Genomic DNA, 19466 nt, shown 5'->3' with positions numbered 1-19466 from the left:
GCATGTGCAGTATTCATCCAAGGTCACTTATATTATTTCATTTGTACTCTTTTCCAACTTATAGGCCATTGTCAACCCCTCCTTGGAGGAGACTGCTGACCCTGGAACCAGTACTGCATCTCTTCCTCCACCCACCATCTCAACTACACCAAACCCGCCCTCCACACCAGCTGACCCTGCCACCACAAGTACCCCTGAGCCCACACCCTCTTCTCCCAGAAGAAGAAAGAGAAAAAATGATCATGTTCTCAATTTCCTCAGAGACGAGTCTATCAAAGAACAGCAGAGACATGAAGAAACTGAGGCAAAAACTGAAAGATTCCTGAGCCTCTTTGAAAAGTTAGTGGAAAAAATGGCTGACCCATGAAACTGACCCGTGTAACTACAGGTGCTCATGTAACTCAATTAGTTTATGCCAGCCTACGAAGTGCAGCAATTATTTTTTGTTTGCCAATGTTTACAGTGTTACTGATACTACCTCAAGTAATTTATGTTTGCTGCAAAGGCATATTTTGGTCATGTCTAATTTCATCTCTGATGTCAATATTGCATTGTAATGTGCACTTTTGGAAGAATAAAATCGTATCCCTGGGTTACAGTGCATGTGAGTGGTCAAATACAGCTACAATCATCGTACCTATTTACAAATTGCATGTTAATATATTATTTAAGAAAAGAGTAAACCACCCAAATGTTGTGAAAATGAGAATGTAGTTTAATAGAACACAAATCTGGGAACATTAAACTCACATTATGCAACAAAAATTCAAAGTTGTTTGTGTTCCCAGCTATCAATAACACAACTTCACAGGTTCACAGGGTTTAGCATCTCTAAGGAGGCGCTTGTGCATCCCCAGCGATCAAGGCAGCAAGTCTGTCCCTGAAGGCGTTCCCTGGACTTTCCTGTCTATCAGGGCCTTCTTCTGACAGGGGTTCGGGATCCATGATGTCTTGTTCCACGTCATTGTCAATTTCCAGGACATCACCATTGTCCATGCACACGTTGTGTAGGAAAGCACAGGATGCTATTACCTGGGGTGCAAATGTGGGTCTGATCTCCAGGGCCTTGAAGAGCGTGGACCTCCAACGTGTCTTCATTATGCCAAAGGCTCTCTCAACAATTGAGCGTGCCATGCACTGGTTCTCTGTAGGGTGTGATGAGGGAGATGGGGGTTTCCAAACAGGGCTATCCACCATCTCCAAGGATGAAATAGCCACTGGGTGGATATTTCCTTGCAATGTAAAAATAACTGTTCTTTAATATACGTGTGTCATGTACTGACCCCTGGAAAACCAACAAAAATGTCGATGAACTTTCCTCTTGAATCACAGATGGCTTGCATGCAGATGGAGTAAAATCCTTTGTAATTTAAATAATTCAGTCTGTGAAGTGATGGGGGCTTGATACGGATATGACATCCATCAATGGCACCAACAGCTTTGTCGAAGACATGTGTTCCAGAGAGCTGGCCAAATCCACGACCCACTGTGTCCAGATCTGCTGGCCTTGGAAATGTGATGGCCCTGTGAAGATTGTCCCAAATGCATTGGGCCACCTTGTGCACAATCCTGTGGACAGAGGATGTGGGGACATTGAAAACCCTTGACACCACACGGTAGGAGAGTCCATGGGCAAGCCAGTACACATAGATGAGTACTTCCAGCTCATGGCCCCAGCCATGGTCCTGTTCCCCCCTCAGCAAATGCTGCAGGGCATGCATGGCCCGCCTTGTTAGCCTGAAGTCCTGGCTGATTTCCAAGCCCACATTAAACCACAGGCGGAGGACAGGCACATTTATATCTAACCTGCAGTAGGTCAGTGGGCGCCCACTCTGGAATGCACAAAACAATAATTAACATTAATATGCTACATAATTCCTGGACCCCATGCCTGTATGACCAGGCATTATACTCCTAATTTCAGTGTACAGGTGCATCTCAATAAATCAGAATATCATGGAAAAGTTTATTTATGTCAGTAATTCAATTCAAAACATGGAACTAATACATTATGTAGTTCCATTACACACAGAATGAAACATTTAATTTCTTTATTTATTTAATTTCTTTTAATTGTAGTGATTATGGGTTGCATTTAATGAAGACCTAAAATTCATTATCTGAAAGAATTTGAATATTACCAAAGACCAATTTAAAAAAGCATTTTTAATAAAGAAATGTAAACGCTGTTTTAATGCAGATGCAGATGCACAGAGTGTTAGATACTACAGACACCAGCGGGGACCTGTCATCTGTGTTTTGTGAAAGGCAGCACTTCAAACTGTTCTGGGAGATCGTGATACTTCACACTCAGCTTGTCTGTCCACCTGCATCTTTCTTATATATATATATAAATATAAATATAATTAAAACTATTATTATTATTACAACAACAACAGCTGATGACACTGCATGATTTTGTTTTTGATCGACATACCTGAAAATAATCGAACAGGAGAAGAAGGTGGTGAAGGCGTCTCCTGTTTCCCGTGTTTCTTCTCCGTTGATTTGTTAGACGAAGGTAAATGAAAACAGCCAAAGAAATTGGCAACACCACTACTGGAGCCGGCATTTTCGAATGAGCGCTTGAAGCCTATGTCGACGATACGCGTGACGTATTTAAAGACGTCTGTTACGCTAATTTGCATGAAGTGGTGTCCCAATTCGAAGGTGACATTCCCTACCCCTCAACACCTGTCCCTTCATCATTGAGGGGAATCTATCTAGCGAGTGCGCTGAAACCAAGGGGTAAGGTTAAGGGAGGAGAATTGGGATTGGGCCAAAGTCTTTGCTGTTTACGGATTTAAACTGATGCAAGTTTGTACCAATATCATGATGCTAAATGAAAAAAAATGACCACTCATAATGGCAAAATAACTTTATTTTAATGCCATTTAAAAGGTGCTGGTTGTATGAAAAGTTTATTTTTGAGCCAACTCATCAAATAATGACACTGGGATTGGAGGACGAGTTGTAATGGCATTGTGTACTTGGTTTTTGATATCCCTCCAATCACGTCTGTGAAGTGCAGGTTCTGCTTTAAGAGCATTGACGCAAGCATCTTTCCCTGGAACTCTATGCAGAGTAATGCACTGTCCAAACTGTCGCCAGACTGCTTCCTTTTCTTTTGAACTCCAAGGCCTGCGATGGATTTTTCTTGGGGAGAGCAACTGTGGCTCTACACCTGAAACAGAAATGAGCAAAAACGTAAAATTGTAGAATGGTGCTGACATCATCACAAAGTTAAATAATACATAGTCCTCTGTATGTTCTGGATGGTTTTCTTCTTCTACTTAGTGTTGTTTTTTGAAAAAGACTACTCAGATCACTGTACTTCATACAATACTCAATATTACATTTACATTATTGCCAAGTGGAGAATGCAGCTGCTTTGCAATCTACTACTGTCCATAGAAGTCTAAAGCTATTTTATTCCTTAATCCAAGTAAATAGCTCTGTTAGGCATGTAGTTTTTTCAATCTGATACGAAGCTGTGGTTTTGGAGTGATGTAAAGAGGGCTGCAGACAGGAGTCTGTAAAGACCTTGATAATAAAAAATAAACCTTGTGGATGTAAAATGTCCTCAAATGGAGCAAAGTTCAGCAACCTATTATTTATTGGTGCTGGTGATGCAGTAAATATTATCCATTAAAATAGATGATGCCCTTTCCATATAGTGCTTGCATTACCTTTGAAAATACAGGAGATCTACTTCACAGTTCATTTTTGGTTACTACTCAGTGGCTGTCTCTCATGGCTGACCTGTAGCAATATATCCTTCAGTACATGAAGTTTACCTGTTTTCTGAGTCCTCTGCTTGACTGGAGGTCTTGAAAGAGATGTCTCTGGTGCCATAAAGTGTGCCTCTTCTGAAAGAACAAAACAACACCTCAGCATTAACTTCATACTGAAAGATACGCTAATATGCATATTACAGTGCTCCTGCATCGATTATGAAGTTGTATTCTCACCATCTGAGTCTGTAACTGGCTCAAAGCCGGCCTTTGAACCCTTTTCCTTGGAAGACACTTCGGGAGGAGAAAAACAGATGAGACAATAACAATACATGGTGAAATTACATATTTTCAAGGTAGCCACAGCAAATGAAATTAAGCTTTAACTTCATAAGACATAGCAAAGTACAAGACTGTTACTTCACAGGAGGAAACAAAATTAAGACAGAGGAAGAATTTACCTGTTTTCCGAGTCCTTTGCTTGACTGGAGGTCTTGAACGAGATGTCTCTGGTGCCATAAAGTGTGCCTCTTCTGAAAGAACAAAACAACACCTCAGCATTAACTTCATACTGAAAGCTTGTTCCTAAAACGGCACTGTCTCGTTAGTAGCTTGGTTTTGTGGCATCGGACCTCGAACAAACCACGGTCTGCTGCACAGTTTGTTCAAAGGCTGTTGTGACTAAAGACAGCGGACCGACACATTTATCTGAGCCTCTCAAACAGACGCATGTATCAGAGTGGGACACTTGTTTAACAAACTAACATTAGCAGAATCATTTAATCATTGTGTCCCGTATGAGAAGAAAGGGTCCCAGTGGACAGCTGTTACGCCCTTTATTTGAAAATGAGTATAGTGGCGCTGAGCTAGCAGTATAGCGGCGCAGCGCCGTTATTCTACAGTCTGGGGAGAACCCTGCACAGTGATTATTTTATTACTTCCTGACATTGATAGACAATATAATTGATGAATAAGAACAGTAAGCAGCATAATAATCAATGTTGAAAAGGAAATTGTCAGTTGCTGCCCTAGTAACTTCCTACCATCTGATTGAGTGGTTTTGGAAGACCTCTCGCTGATGACCTTCTCAGTGATATGTGCCTCCTGTACAGGTGCCACTTTGGAAGGTGAGGGAACTGTTATGGCATAAGACACACAGAACAAAATCATGTTAGAATATCACCTTAAACTACTCAAATGTAATTTTGGTACAATTGAAATCTTCTACTTCCATACTCACTTTCAATGTCAAGGTCAATCTCATCCAGAGATTTGCCTTTGTAGGCCTCAGTTCCACATTCAATTGCCATGAGCAACTTGCTCATCTTTGCGAGCTGAAGCGTGTTTTCTGTTAGCCGATAATATTCGCGTTGAACACGGATGTCATGGCCCTTGAACTTTGCTAATTGATCTAACTCATTATCTTTCAAGTTCATTATCTGGCTCAGCGTGGCAACATGCTTCCTTAAGTGGGTTGAGGTGAGTGTTTCTGGCCATCTTGCCCCACACGCAGCAGCATATTTTCTCAGACAATCAGAGCCTCGGAGATGCGATCCTGAGTTTTGTCTGGCAAAGACAAACTCATTACTGTTCAAAATGGCATTTTCCTCATTCCTGTGCTTGAGTAGGAAATCAAGAGATTTAGTCATGTCACTGGTCAGAAGGACAGGCACCTTCCTACCCCTTTTTCCTTGGATGACCAACCTTTTAAAGTCTTTACTTAAAGTTTGTTCAAGTTTGGATAGGCAATGCATTACATCTTCATTAGGTTCCTCTCTGACTCTGTTTTTATAAGTCAGCAGAGGGATTTTTGCTGCCTCGCCTTGTCTTCTTCTGTTGAAGAGGATGATTTCTGATAGCAGGCACTCACTTAATGTTCTGTTATTAAGTTTCATCACATCTTCTGTTAGTGGAATCATGTCCTTTTTGTTCCACCTGTCCTCCTCCAAGTTAGTTCTTGCACGGCGTGACACATAAAGGTCCCACTCTGTGGATATCAAGCCTGAGAAGCTTCTGACTCTGGCTGCAGCCACTTCATCTTCCGCCTTTACATGTTGTCCAATTGCAGTATCACAGACTGCCTTTAGCGAGTGTCCCAGTTTTATTCCCAGAGAGGGTGTGTCATACTGGTACTTGGAATTTCTGAAGCCAGAGGCTTTTTTTGCTGCCTCAACAGCTAACTAAAACTTAGGAGGCACCAAGACATCTTTTAACATCCCCACCTTCCGGTCAATGGACTTGGCAGCGAGGACAAATCGACCAAGCTCTCTCATCTTTTGACTGACATGACCATCCTTTGTTCGATCACCACCATACTTCTCCAGTAGTCTGTCGCCAAATTCACAGATGAGTGGGTCATGTTTTACTTCAAGAGAGACCTTATCAATTACCATTCTGCTCACAATCTCAGCGCACCTTTGTGATGATCGTCCTTTGCATGGTAAAAGAGATGAGGCAGCAGTTTGAACTCTTCGTCGTTTCTTCGACTGAACTTCAGGCTCACTTGTTTTCCGACACAGTTTCTCATGTTGCCATAGTTTAGCCCTTTTGAAGAATCCAAAACATGTGTTGCATGGTAAATAACCATCTGGATCAACATGTTCTGTAGGTTGTCTGTAGGTTACGATCTCTCCTTTACCCGCCTTCAAAACACCCATGTTATGATAGTAGTGGCCTTTTCTTCGAAGATCCTCGAACATCTGCCGACTTTGTTTTGATTTTGCTGGATGACATAATGCTAGGGCCACTTTTTTTTTCCACTGCTGCGTTTCCGTTGAAGGTGCCTTGCCATTTTGCTCTGTGTTTTTTTGCAGTAAACACAGTAATGTCTCTTGTCCCACTTTCGTTTTGTTCCCTTTACACAGGTTTTCACTGTAATTTGGGACTGTGTCATTTCCTTACCCTCATCATCACTGATATCGTCTCTGCCACAGTCTCTGTCCTCATCTGTGTTGCTACGGAGTTTCTTTCCCAATGAGGACTTTGTGTAAACTTCAGCAGAATCTTTCTCACTGTCTGAGGACTCTGAGGCTGATGGCACATAGTCACCATCCAGGTCATGGCTTGAATCTGACAACGAGACATCAGTAGCACAGTCCTCCTCCTGAAAGAAATGAATACAAATATAATGGTTTTAGTCTTGAATATGAAATAGCCATACCAATAACCACTCACTCAAATTCACAAGTTAATTTACAGACAAATTTCGATGACATTTAATGAAGAAGATACTCAAACAGCAGATCATCATCATCATATTTCTATTATCTAGATTATTATTAGAGAATATTAAAGGCCAGTTGAGATCAAAGATGCAAATTGAGATGAGTTGAAACTTTATATAAGAACTAGGCTTTATACATGCTCAATGCTAACCTGCTGTCAGATTTTTTTAAACGGAATACATAATTGTATCACCAGCACATTACATTTGGAACTGGGATTTGTGCCATAGTAAATACGCTGACCAAACAAAGATGCTTCTTAACCCTTTCAGTCCAAGGCCAAAAACTATTTTACTTTTTTGTTAATTCAATGATTTATTAGCTTCCCAAAGTATTTTATTAGCTTCAAATTTGTATCTCTTTCAAAATAACCGGGACTGTTTGGAAAAAAAAGTGCTGTCAATAGTTGTGGACAATATTTATGATGCAGTATCCTAACATGATGAATTTATCTAATCAGAGTCATCTGTGAAAACTACGGCCTCACAAGCAATTAATAAATTACACTGACATGAATAAAGAACAAAGATTTTTTTTTTTTGGGATGTCCTGATCCGATCTGCAGGATTGGGATCGGGCCGATATAGGCATTATTCGACTGATCGGGGATCAGCAATTTTGAACTTGGACCCAAGGCCCTTTTTGAACGTCAGAGCACAATTTGTGGCAAAACGCAGACACACGCATAAAGTTACTCTGGCAAACCTGTGGATAAAATGTCTGCTGTGTGGAAATATTTTACAGGCATGCAAACAGGTCAAGTCTGCATTTCCCACATTCCCTAAATGCAGCATTCTCAGAAGAAACTTTGGGGTGCAGGTGCTTAACTGGCCTGACCTGCCTGTGACCTTGTGTACAGAGGCACAAAGCATAGTATGTCACCACTTCAGGTTTAAGCAATATTCCAACATGATAACTCACATGAAGTTAAAGGCAATTTATTCAAGTACGTCTTGCTTTATTTTCATAATTCTAACTCGCAACCAGGCTGAGATTCAGAGTTGAGAAGTGCTGAATACTGTGGTGTCCTCAAGAGCAGCTTCAGTTAATGGCCCATCAAGGGGAGGGGCCGCTCCCCCCTTCCACCTGCACTGCTGCTGCCGCCTCAGAGCTGTGTTAGCTGCCCATCCCCCATCTTTCTCTGAGGCTCCTTCAAACTGCTTGGACTGGACAAGTTAATATCTCACTGTTGCACTAACCTGGCAAAACAAAATCATGTAAGCATCCAGGAGGAAAAATATAGGCATTTTGGGAATATTGAAAATATTACAATCTGACAGCAAATCTTATTGTTCAAAGTCAGTTTATCCCCTAAAGAGGCATATTTGATTAAAATTAATCATGAATATGTTTCTACCCATCAAGAAAAGGACAATAGGCAGGTTTAGGCATTTTGACTGATACCCATTTTATTGTAATAAACTATGGTGCAAGATGACTGATTTGTAGATGTTTAAAGCTGAGCTAATTTTAGTACTTTCCAGCTCATTCAAATGTTTTTTTGAAGAGTTTTAGTTTAAGTGAGGAACATTTCTCAACTATCCATCCTTGATTATGTCACGACCAGGGCCTAAGGGAAACACTGGTGCAATACTCATGAAAATGAGACTCCCCTCTTGTCTCAACACCAGCAGCAAAGCATTTTTTTTCAATGGTTTTATTCAAAAAACACATTATGCACACAAACATGCTAGCAGTCTGGCTGACTGAGGAGAGCCCACAGGAACTGGGAGTAGCCAGCCCTTAAACTCCTGGCTGCAAGGAAGGAACCAATCAGCTCCCTGGACAACCTTCACGCAAATACACCTGAAACCCATCACACACACATACTCGGGTAACAGAGGGCTACTGAAATGGAGACAAGCACAAACATACATAGGACCTCTAGGGTCATTAACCTTCCCCTCTTAAAACTGAACATTTCTCCAAATTCAAGAGATGCTATAAAAAGGTGTTTATCTACTTAAAGTCCATCGTCCTCTGTCATGCTGTACCACACAAACTACAAAAGCAACACTTTGATGACGCTGACACATTGGATGTGGCCGCTCTGCCCCGTGAACTAATACAAGTCACAGTCAACTTTATAAAGCTCCTTCTACAAAGTGCTATAAAGTTAATGCCTCTCATTTACACACACAGTATATTTGGGGAACAGATAGGAACCAAAAACATCCAATGTTCTGATTATTATAAACATTTACTCCTTATATGGTCAGTATACAGGTCGGCACCAAACCCACAGAGATTTTCCCAATGTGTTTAGAGCCAATGTATTCAACGCTGTTACCATGATGATAAATGACAGTTAAATATTGAATCCGTCTATAAAAACCAGATCCTGACATGTAAATGTGGCATCATACTGTCAACTTGTTTAATTGAATTTAACTTTAAATTTGGACAACTTACTGCATAATATATGGACTTCAACAACCACACACAAGGCTTCACTGTAGTCACTACTACATAGAAATGTTGCCAGTTTAAACTGAAGCTGCAACCACAGGTGACTCAACAAAAGTGTGCAGTTACCAGTTGACATGCCTACCAACATGGCTAATTCATCTAGCTAGTCTTCAGTGACTTGCCAAGCTTGAGGAATCTTTAAATGTTCCATTCAGTGCAACATTGAAGGCCAGGAATCTAGTCAACTGAGATACACTGAAGCATGCCCCACTCAGGATTACCACCAGAAATAAGGCAAAATAAAATGGCAAATTATTGAACTTACCCAGTAGCTATCTGGTCAGGGTGCCCAGTCAGAAACAACATACAGCAACAACAAATTAACAAAATAGATGACCATTACACTTAACTGAAGGCCACTAATACAGATACAAACTGAACAACATCTACCTCACCTCATGGACATTCAGACAAGCCCTGAATTGTCACGACCAGGGCTTAGGGGAAACCCTGGCGCAACAAGTAAATCCTCTTGCCCAATTCCTGTCCTCAAAGCACCACCAGCAACAGAGCATTTCTAAATGGTTTTTTTCAAATACACATCTTGCACACAATCAAAAATGCTGGTAGACTGACTGACCAAGGAGAGCCCCCCTGGTGAAGACCCGGCCTTTAAACTCCTGGGTGCGAGGCTTGAACCAATCAGCTCTATGGACAACCTGCAATCAAACACACCTGCAACCAATCACACACACACTCTGGTAGAAGAGGGATATCTAAGCAGAGGCAATGAAAAGCACATATAGAAATGTTTATACAATTTCTGGGGACATAACAATTCTAAGTGCTGTACATAGGCAACTGGACTTATTTCAGTTTGCTGAAGACATTTCACCTGTCATCCATCTGCTGCTTCAGTTCTAGCTAACTGGAGAGGAGTTTGCAGGCTTTTAAACTCTGTGTGGGAGCGTACACATGAAGGCTAGAGACATTCATGTTACATTCATGACAATACACGTTGTCTTGTGTGAGTGGGACTTGAGGTGGTTGGGTTAGCCATGACAGTGATGTGCTGTGCCTGCAGTACAGACACTAAGCTTGCTATTCAACAATGGAATACAAATTGGGACTTTATGACTACTTCAAAAGTGGCATTTTTTTTTTCTATCTCTTTAGTTTACTAAACTGGCAAATCTGAATGGATACATTTTCTGTTCTTCTGGTTTCTGTAAAATTAGATAAATGTCTGAATTGTGGAAAATCTAACTAATCTGACGAAATACTATGTCCATACCAACAAAAGAATATAAACTATTCTTCACCAGTTTCACCATGAAAATGTGTAGTTCTTAATAATGTTATTCATAGACATACTTATAAAGAAATAATTTTGTGCCAAAAATATTCACATTATATATAATTTATCCACAAAATGAACACCAGCTCTGCCAGGTGTTTGTTTCCCAGTACTGTGTAAGACATATATTAGGAAACACCTTAAAAAACATTCAAGTCAATATGTGACATTTTGCTGCATGTCATCCTCCCTCTTTCTCATCCTGTTTCCTGTCACGTCTCAGCAGGGCCGTAGCCACCATTGAGGACACCGAGGTCATGTCCTCTGTATTTTTTTCCTTAAGTTTCGTTTCATTAGGCACGTTCAAGTTGAACTCCAGCTGCCTGCAGCAGCGAGATCTGCTGGCGACTGCGGAGGCGGAGATACAAACGCTGCTATGAAGTTTGACTCTCTCTACTTCCCGTAGATGTGACGAGACATGGCTGAGCTTGCGGCTTTTGCCTTCTTCGTCTGGGAAGAAATGGAGGAAATTGAAATTCCATTAATGTTTGAGGAAAATCAACAACGAAGGCGATCAGTTTTCTTACCTGATGCTATGGGAACTTTTCTGGCCTTTTTCTCATATTAATCTACTTCTAAAATGATTCAATCTGAGATGTTCAAAATAGTATTCAACCAAAATTTGTTGGCTGAGGGAATAGAGCCATGGACCTGCTGCTGTGTTGCTGCAGACGACCGGGGATCAAGACCCGTGTCAAGTGTGTCTTCTGCAGAGGAGGTATTTATCTGATTAGTTGATATAGTTAACAAATATGCATAACTATATACACACAAGATGATGCATTTTCTTATAGCATCATTATTCTCAGTGAATGAAATACGATAATCAGAACAAAATACTGAATCAGATACCTTGTCCCGCTGCACCATCTCATCACACGCAGAATAGCTCAGGATAATTCTTTGTATTGTTAATGTGACGGGAACAGAAAGGGTTAACAAGAGTGGATATTACAGATAACACTGGACACAGCAGTTAACCACTTCATCATTGTAACATTTGAATAAATGTTGGCATTGTTTTAGGCCAGGCATTAGTTTGGGCAGCCCATCAAGCGGCACTGGGGTCCTGGGGGTGTGTCCGCGGTTGTTGGTTTCCGGGAGTGTATAGCCCAAATTCACAAATCGCAGTTTGCCTCAGAGGGCTTTACAATCTGTACAGAGACGACGCCCTCTGTCCTTCGACCCTCGAATCGAGTGAGGAAAAACTTGCCCCAAAAAAGGCCCTTTTAACAGGAAAAAAAAATGCGGAAGAAACCTCAGGAAGAGCCACAGAGGAGGGATCCCTCTCCCAGGACGGACAGATGTGCAATAGATGTTGCATGTACAGAGCAGATCAACGAGATCACAATGTATACAATTATAATAGATGGTTGACAGGAATGAAAGTACATAAAGAGGTATTACAGCAATAATAATGAAATGCACATAATGGAAATGTGACTACTAGTAATAACAGTAGTAGTGGTTAACGGTAAGGATAGTATGTAGTAATGCATTACAATAATAGTAGTGAAACGTATGTAACAGAGATATGACTAATATTAGCAACAGTAGTGGTGGGTGTCAGGCAGGGCCATGGCAGTAGGCGCATCCATGATCCACGACCCGGGTGCGGCCAAGATCCATGATAAAGAAAACCGTGACTCAAGACATAGTCCCGTCATTCACAGCACAACATATGACATGGTGTCGGAATAAATATGGATATCGCCGGAGTACCCTCGCCGATGATAAATTGGGATTCGCTGAACCTACCTGGAGAGTGGAGAAAGTTTAAACAGCATGTGCAGCTGATGTTCATGGGACCCGCTGCGGAGCAAGAATCAGGCAGAGAAGTGCAGCTACCTGCTCCTGTGGGTTGGAGAAAAGGGGAGAGACATTTTCAACACGTGGGCATTAACAGAGGACGACGCAAAGGAGCTCGGAACGTATTATGACCGCTTCGAGGAGTATGTTATGCCAAAGAAGAACACAATCTTTGCCAGGTACAGATTTAATGAAAAGGTTCAAGGCGCGAATGAAACACTGGAGCAGTTTGCTACAGAGCTAAAGTTGTTGGTGAAAGGCTGTGACTATGCTAATGAGGAAGAAATGGTCCGCGATCGCATTGTGTTTGGCATACATTCGCCCAAAGTGAGGGAGAAGCTTCTGAGTGTGGGATCAGCATTAACATTGGACAAGGCTATGGACATTGCAAGATCCCATGAGCTAGCTTTAGCACAGATGCACGCCATTGAAAATAGCGCGACAAGCAGCACGCGCGAGCAGGTTGTGCACGCGGTGCACAGGCAGCAGCACACAGCAAAGGAGGGAGCAAGAGGAGCCCGCTACAGCCACGATAAGATGGATGTCACACCCGTGAGGGCGGCTAGACCTTTAGATTTCTTCAGAAACTCTACTAGGGAGATTTTACCAACTCAAAACAACACACAGATGCCAGTTGCAGGGAACAAGTGATATTTTTAAAAAGAATAAATAAATGGTAAAAACAGTAAAAATAATAATATAATATATAATATAAAACGAAATGGTAAAATAAGATAAAAAGAAAACCAGTCCAAGGTGGGTCCACAATGTCCCAGGGTCCAATGTGCAAGGTGCCTAAAAGTCCAATCTGTGGTGTGGTTGCTACTCCAGGAGGCCTGGCGTCCACCGCCACGTGCGACGTCTGGCTCTAACAGGTACAGGAGGAAAAGAAGAGGGAGAACCCAAATCAGCAGACCCTTCAGTTCTCAACCATCCGTCTTCAGAAGCGTTTACAGAATTAACTAATCCGATCTACTTTAGGTGGCCAGCTAGTGAAACAAAATAAAATACTAGAAATATTTAACTCACAATAAGATCATATACACACTAAACAAATCAAGTAAAAATCAAAGGGAAATCATCACACAAACTTAAGGCAAATTAATGGGAAAATCACAAATTAAATACAACAAAATAAACATGCCAATAACTAGCGGCCCTCCCCTTAAATTGCAGTTCGGTAGATAAACTCAGGCCGTTCAGCGAGCTGTAGCCAGCGGTGAAATGTAGAATGAATAAAGAGGGAGACTTAACTGAAGGAGGGGTGAAGCGTGCATTCACCCCTCCGCTTTCCCACGTGGCGTGTCTCCCTCTCGGTAGCAGTCGGATGTCGTCTCCCCGCTGCTGCTCCTCACTGGTTTGGTCAAGCTGTCGGGACTCTCCTCGTCCTCTCGGAGCTCCGTCAATCCGGCCGTAGGCTGGTTCGGTCCCCGTGCTTCTTTTGAGCTTTTTACCCCCGTTGCCGTCCTCACCGCTGCCTTTTTGGCGTCTGTCCTCTCCTGCCTCGCCTGCTCACACCTGGCTCGCCTTGTCTGAAATCACCTCGCTGGAGGTGGGTTGGGCTCGCCGCTCTCAGCTGCAGACGCCAATCAGCATCTCCCCTGTGACACACATGTACACAGACACAGACACACACACACACACACACCCTGTGACATCCCCCCCAACTTAAAACGTTCTAGTCCCTAGAACTACTCACTATACCTCAGGGGTCTACACCTATTTTCTCTTTGGGAATGTCTTAATGCAGGTGCTAGAACTTCCTCCACAGCTCCCCCTGGGTTGAAAGGGAGGGCAAAACCCCACACTACTGAGCTTTGGTTGTTCTCTCTGACCTGATGTTCAGTGTTCTCGGCTGGTTGTGGGGCCAGACAAGGGAGGCAGGGGCGTAAACTGTTACGATGCAAGATGCGTTCTGGACTTGCTTTCCCTTCTGGCCTAATCTTGTATACTGGACCCATGGGTTGTTTTTCCCACCTATCACTTAGCTTGCCCTTGCCCTGCCGCCGGTGGTCTAAGACCAACACACGTTCTCCTGGGAGTAGTGGGGCATCCTGAGCAGTCCTATCATAGATTTGTTTGTTTTTCTCTGCGGCTTTATTGAGGTGGGCTGTAGTTTTACTTTAAGCGTAGCTTAGCTGCCTGTGATGTCTCCCAACCCATTCAGTAGTGGTGGAAGGGGTGGCCTCTGGGCCCGCCACTCCAGTCATCATGTCAATGGGTGTTCTGAGGTGTCGGCCAAACATTAGAAAAGCTTGTGCATAACTAGTGGAACTGTGGATGGTGTTGTTATAAGACTGGACTAGCCCTGGCAAATATCCCACCCAGTTACTGTGCTGTTCTACCTCCAATGTCCCCAACAAGTTCAAGAGTGTCTGATTAAACCTTTCGCAGGCTCCGTTACCTTGTGGGTGGTAGGGTGTGGTATGAGTTTTGTGACAACCACACAATTGGCACAATTCTTTTATCAATTTGGTCTCAAAGTTTGGACCTTGGTCGGAGTGGAGGGTCTCAGGGCAACCAAAGGGCTGGATAACATGGGTCCACAATGCACTAGCTGTAGCTACAGCAGTCTGATCCAGGGTAGGGATGACCCATGCGTACTTGGTGAAAAGATCAGTTATGACCAGAATGTTTTGATATCTGTCTGTGGGACGACTGAGCATCAAAAAGTCCATAGCTAAGATATGCATGGGGGCTTTAGCTGTTAAAGGGATGAGTGGGGCTTTAGCATTAGCTTTAGTCTTGTGTAGTACGCAGCAGGGGCAATTTTGGACAAAAGTTTGTACAACCTGTTCCATTTTGGGCCAGTAGAAGTTCCTCCGCAGCAGAGGGAGCATCCGATCTGTCCCTGGGTGTCCAGCATGTTTATGGCAAGTCTCCAACAGGGTCTGTATTCTGGACTCCGGGATTAACACTTGTTTCAAAGTCTCAAAAGTAGAGGAATCTTGCACTTTCCTGCACAGAACCCCCTCAACAAGTTCTAATCGTTTCATCTGTTTCAACAGTGTCTTTACTGGTTCTGAAAGCAACAGTCTTTGAGTGGCATCAGGTAACGCACCTTGTTCCAGGTATCCACGAACTTGGCGCGGGGTGAGGTCCTGTCCTTGTTTTTGCCTCCAACGTTCTGGATCCCATCCCCAGCTGGCAAACGAATCTCCTCCCGTGTTCGGGCCCCCCACGGCTCGTACCAACATGTCGTCTCCGCACTCCTGTGGGGTCTGGGGAGTTAACTGGAAATCTAGACAGAACATCTGCATTCGTGTGGTCTTTCCCAGGGCGATACTTGATTGTGTAGTCAAAACTTGCAAGTTGAGCGACCCACCTTTGTTCCACAGCCCCTAACTTTGCAGTCTGTAGATGGGCAAGAGGGTTATTATCGGTCACAACAGTCATCTTTGCATCCCAGAGGAAATCTTTAAATTTCTCCACCACGGCCCATTTCATGGCTAACAGTTCCAGTTTAAAGGAACTGTAATTAGCGTCGTTACGTTCAGATGGATGTAGACTTCTGCTGGCATATGCGATCACTCGCTCTGCACCACCCTGTTCTTGGGACAAAACAGCCCCTAGTCCGCAATTACTTGCATCTGTGTAGACAATGAAAGGTTTTGTGTAGTCTGCATAGGCTAAAATGGGGGCTTGGACCAGATTTTGTTTTAGCTGGGAGAAAGCTACATCACACTCTTGGGTCCACCGAATGGGGGGTGAATGTCGTCTGTTTCGGCCTGTACCCCTCAAAAGTTCATTCAATGGTTTGGCAATCTTAGCAGAGTCTTTGATAAATCGCCTGTAATAGCCTACAAATCCCAGGAATGATCTTACTTGCTTGACTGTGGCAGGGGCCTCCCAGCCTTGAACGGCTATCACCTTCTCGGGGTCTGGTGCAACTCCTTGGCTGCTGACCTCGTGTCCCAGGAACTTGACTCTCTTTTGGAACAGCTTACATTTCTCGTGTCGAAGCTTTAGGCCGTAGCGACCGAGGGCCTCGAACACCTTCTCCAGGTGATCCAGGTGTGCTGAAAAGTCTTGAGAATATACAATTACGTCATCCAAATACACCATGATTGATTCTGTGAGCTGATCCCCTAAACATCGCTGCATTAGTCTCTGAAAAGTTGCAGGGGCATTACAGAGACCGAATGGCATCCTCTTAAATTCAAATAAGCCAAATGGAGTGGTGAAGGCCGTTTTCTCCCTGTCACGGTCTTCCACCTCTACCTGCCAGTACCCACTGGCTAGGTCCAGGGTAGAATACCATTCAGCTTGTGTGAGACTAGTTAGTGAATCTTCGATGCGGGGGAGGGGGAAAGCGTCTTTGTGAGTAATGTTATTCAGTTTGCGGTAATCGACATAAAATCTCCAGGCTCCGCATTTCTCCTGGACTAGCACTATGGGGGCGGCCCAAGGGCTGCTGCTCTCCCGAATTACTCCTCCCCCCAACATTCCCTGTAGCAAGCTACGGATCTCTTTACAGAGAGTAGGGGGCACCGGCCTATACCTTTCCTTGACTGGCTCTGCCGTACCTGTTGGAATTCTGTGTTTGATGATATCGGTGCGACCGTAGTCTTCTTCATGCCTGGAGAAGACATGTCCCCAATTCTGGATTAACTGGTCCAGCTGCAGCTGTTGTTCCTCCGTCAGGCCAACACCTTGGATGGAGGGGAACCCAGTTTCGCCACCACTCGCTTCCTTCAATTCCTTGCCAACGTTGACCAAGTTGATCTCCACAACGCCTGGGCTTACTTCTGTGAAGGAAACATCTTTGCTTTCTCTAATGTGCTCTGTGGAGACAGAAGATACATTAGCCACCCTCTGGAATCGGTTAAGGGTCATGGGGAAAGGATTGATATTTCTCACTCTAATGGGAAGTCTGCCCTTTTTTACCGTTACCAAGGCCCTGGCCACAGCGACACCATCCTCCTCTGCCAGTGGCTCTACTAATGCGCACTCTTGAGCCTTGCAGGTGTGGGAAGGAATTTTCGCCCACAACAGGGCCTCACTTTGCGCTGGGATGGTTACTGCTGTGCGCTAGGCTAATCAGGCTGTACTTTCCCAGTTCTCCCAGGTAAAGGCAGCTTGGATGCGTTTGCAGTCAATGAAAACATCATTCCACCCCTTCTCCTCAAGAACATTATTTGCATGGGGGGAATTTGGCTTACGCCTATGAAAGAGTTCCTCCCAACAGTCCCAGATCACATTCGTCCCCAGGATGGCCTTTTTGTCTCCCATGAAATATCTTTCACCACTACAACACCACGGGCTGGAACCTGGACCCCCCCCAACTTGAAAGTCGGTGACTATGTAACCTACGTAAGGAATACTTAGCCCGTTTGCTGCTCTAAGTTTAAGCCAGGAAAAAACTCCACCACACACACCGTTCTTTATCCTTAAAGAGCTCATTACAGAGGCTCTCACTTAAGAGTGTGACTTGGGAACTTGTATCAAGTAAACATTGTACATCTTCATTATCTACCTTTACAGTAACCTGGGGGCAGGCAGCAGTGAGTTTTAGCTTGGACTGGAAGTTAGATGGGTCAGTTAAGAGGAGTCCGGACACCTGACCCGCGGTGGCCGGAGAAACTAAAAATCCTGGTGAGGTGATCTAGAAGGGCAATTACGGCTAACATGCCCAACTTTGCTACAGGAGTTACAAATTGGACGCCCCTGTGAGTCCCATTTAAACCTAGTAGGGCCAGCTATGGGTCTAGGCCTGGAACCATTCCTATTGGGATTGCTAAAAAATGCTTGCTGCACTGGGGTGTGGGTGGAGTTGGTCTCAGGTTTACCTTTTTCTTTCATTTCTGATAAAACTGTCTTTGTCATTTGAGCCATTTGTTCTTTTACCTCTTGAAGGATTTCGTTTTTGAACTCTTGTTTCCAGTCTGTTACCGCAGATGGTGGGCAAATTGTCTGTTTTCCCACTACCAGGCAGGTAGAGGGAGGCCAGTTGTCCTCTTGCTCTTCCTCCAATGCAAGGGCCTCCATTTTCACCTCGTCAAAGGACAGTGTGGGGGTCTTTCTCACCAACCGACGCAGCTCTTGGCGAACAGGGCCCTCTCTTAGCCCCATGATGAACTGGTCCCGCAGAAGAACATTTCCTTCATCAAGCCCTGTATTGTCTTTCTGTTTCAGCCTGGAGAAGAGCTCTCGCGGACGTAGAGAAAAGGATCTCAGCGACTGTTGTGGCTCTTGTCTACAGTTAAAAAACTGAGTCCTGAGAATGGAAGCATGAGTGTTATCACCATACAATCTAAGCAATACATCAAATATCTTCTTGGGAGTATCTCTGCCTCCTCTTTCCAGAGTCAATATCTCCCTCTTGGCCTCTCCTTCTAATGAGCCTTATACAAAGCCTGCTTTCTGGGAGTCAGTTAGTGGCTGGAAGCTAAGCATAGTCTCCATATGAAGTTTCCATTCCCCTAACTTAGCTTCGGAGCACTCCCCTGTGAATTTCTGCATCCACGGACTCCCCATAACAAATGGCATCATCATAACTGGTGGCCCTGCGGCCTGTGCCTCTGACATGCTGTAAGAGTACAGTAGATTTTTTGAACTAGACAGACTCACCAGCACCACCTCGTCATCTATCATACACGAGCTAAAGTCAGCTTTCGCCAGGCACGGGTTTCCTGAAGTCGTAGTTTCAGATAACCGCCCCCAATATGCATCCAAAGAGTTTTAATCATTTTCTCAGTCCTGGGAATTCAAACACACCACAGCAAGTCCACATTACCCTCAAAGTAATGGCCTTGCTGAGAGGACTGTAAAAACAGCAAAATCACTCATGGACAAAGCCAGAGAGGATGGACGAGACCCATATCTCAGTCTCCTCGAATACTGCAACACGCCAGTTGACAATTTCAGGTCTCCTGCACAACTGCTGATGAGTCACAGACTCAGATCAGTCTTGCCGAGCACCAACAGACAGCT

At 43.8% G+C, this 19466-nt stretch overlaps 1 protein-coding gene across 1 annotated transcript; it reads right to left on the bottom strand.

The window, feature by feature from the left end:
• Nucleotides 1–3098: 3098 nt before the first annotated feature.
• On the bottom strand, nucleotides 3099–9981 carry LOC311258955 (uncharacterized protein). The gene is made up of 7 exons (XM_084355683.1): nucleotides 9823–9981; nucleotides 6636–6837; nucleotides 4778–4870; nucleotides 4196–4267; nucleotides 3972–4028; nucleotides 3798–3869; nucleotides 3099–3184 (listed from the first exon to the last, which is right to left on the bottom strand). Exons 1-7 carry the CDS (start codon nucleotides 9831–9833, stop codon nucleotides 3179–3181), a joined length of 513 nt encoding a protein of 170 aa, XP_084211809.1. The 5' UTR covers nucleotides 9834–9981; the 3' UTR covers nucleotides 3099–3178.
• Nucleotides 9982–19466: the final 9485 nt, after the last annotated feature.

The sequence above is a fragment of the Pagrus pagrus genome (assembly GCF_965226575.1).
Source record: "Pagrus pagrus genome assembly, chromosome: 1".
NCBI lineage: Eukaryota > Metazoa > Chordata > Actinopteri > Spariformes > Sparidae > Pagrus > Pagrus pagrus.
Note: the sequence above shows the minus strand (reverse complement) of the source record. Positions and strands in the feature narration are given on the sequence as shown.

Coding starts and splice junctions, on each gene's coding strand:
- LOC311258955 (XM_084355683.1), bottom strand. Junction 4,871..6,635: donor CGATATCAGTGATGATGAGG/GTAAGGAAATGA, acceptor ATGCCATAACAG/TTCCCTCACCTTCCAAAGTG. Junction 4,029..4,195: donor GCAAAGGACTCGGAAAACAG/GTAAATTCTTCC, acceptor CTCCTCCCGAAG/TGTCTTCCAAGGAAAAGGGT.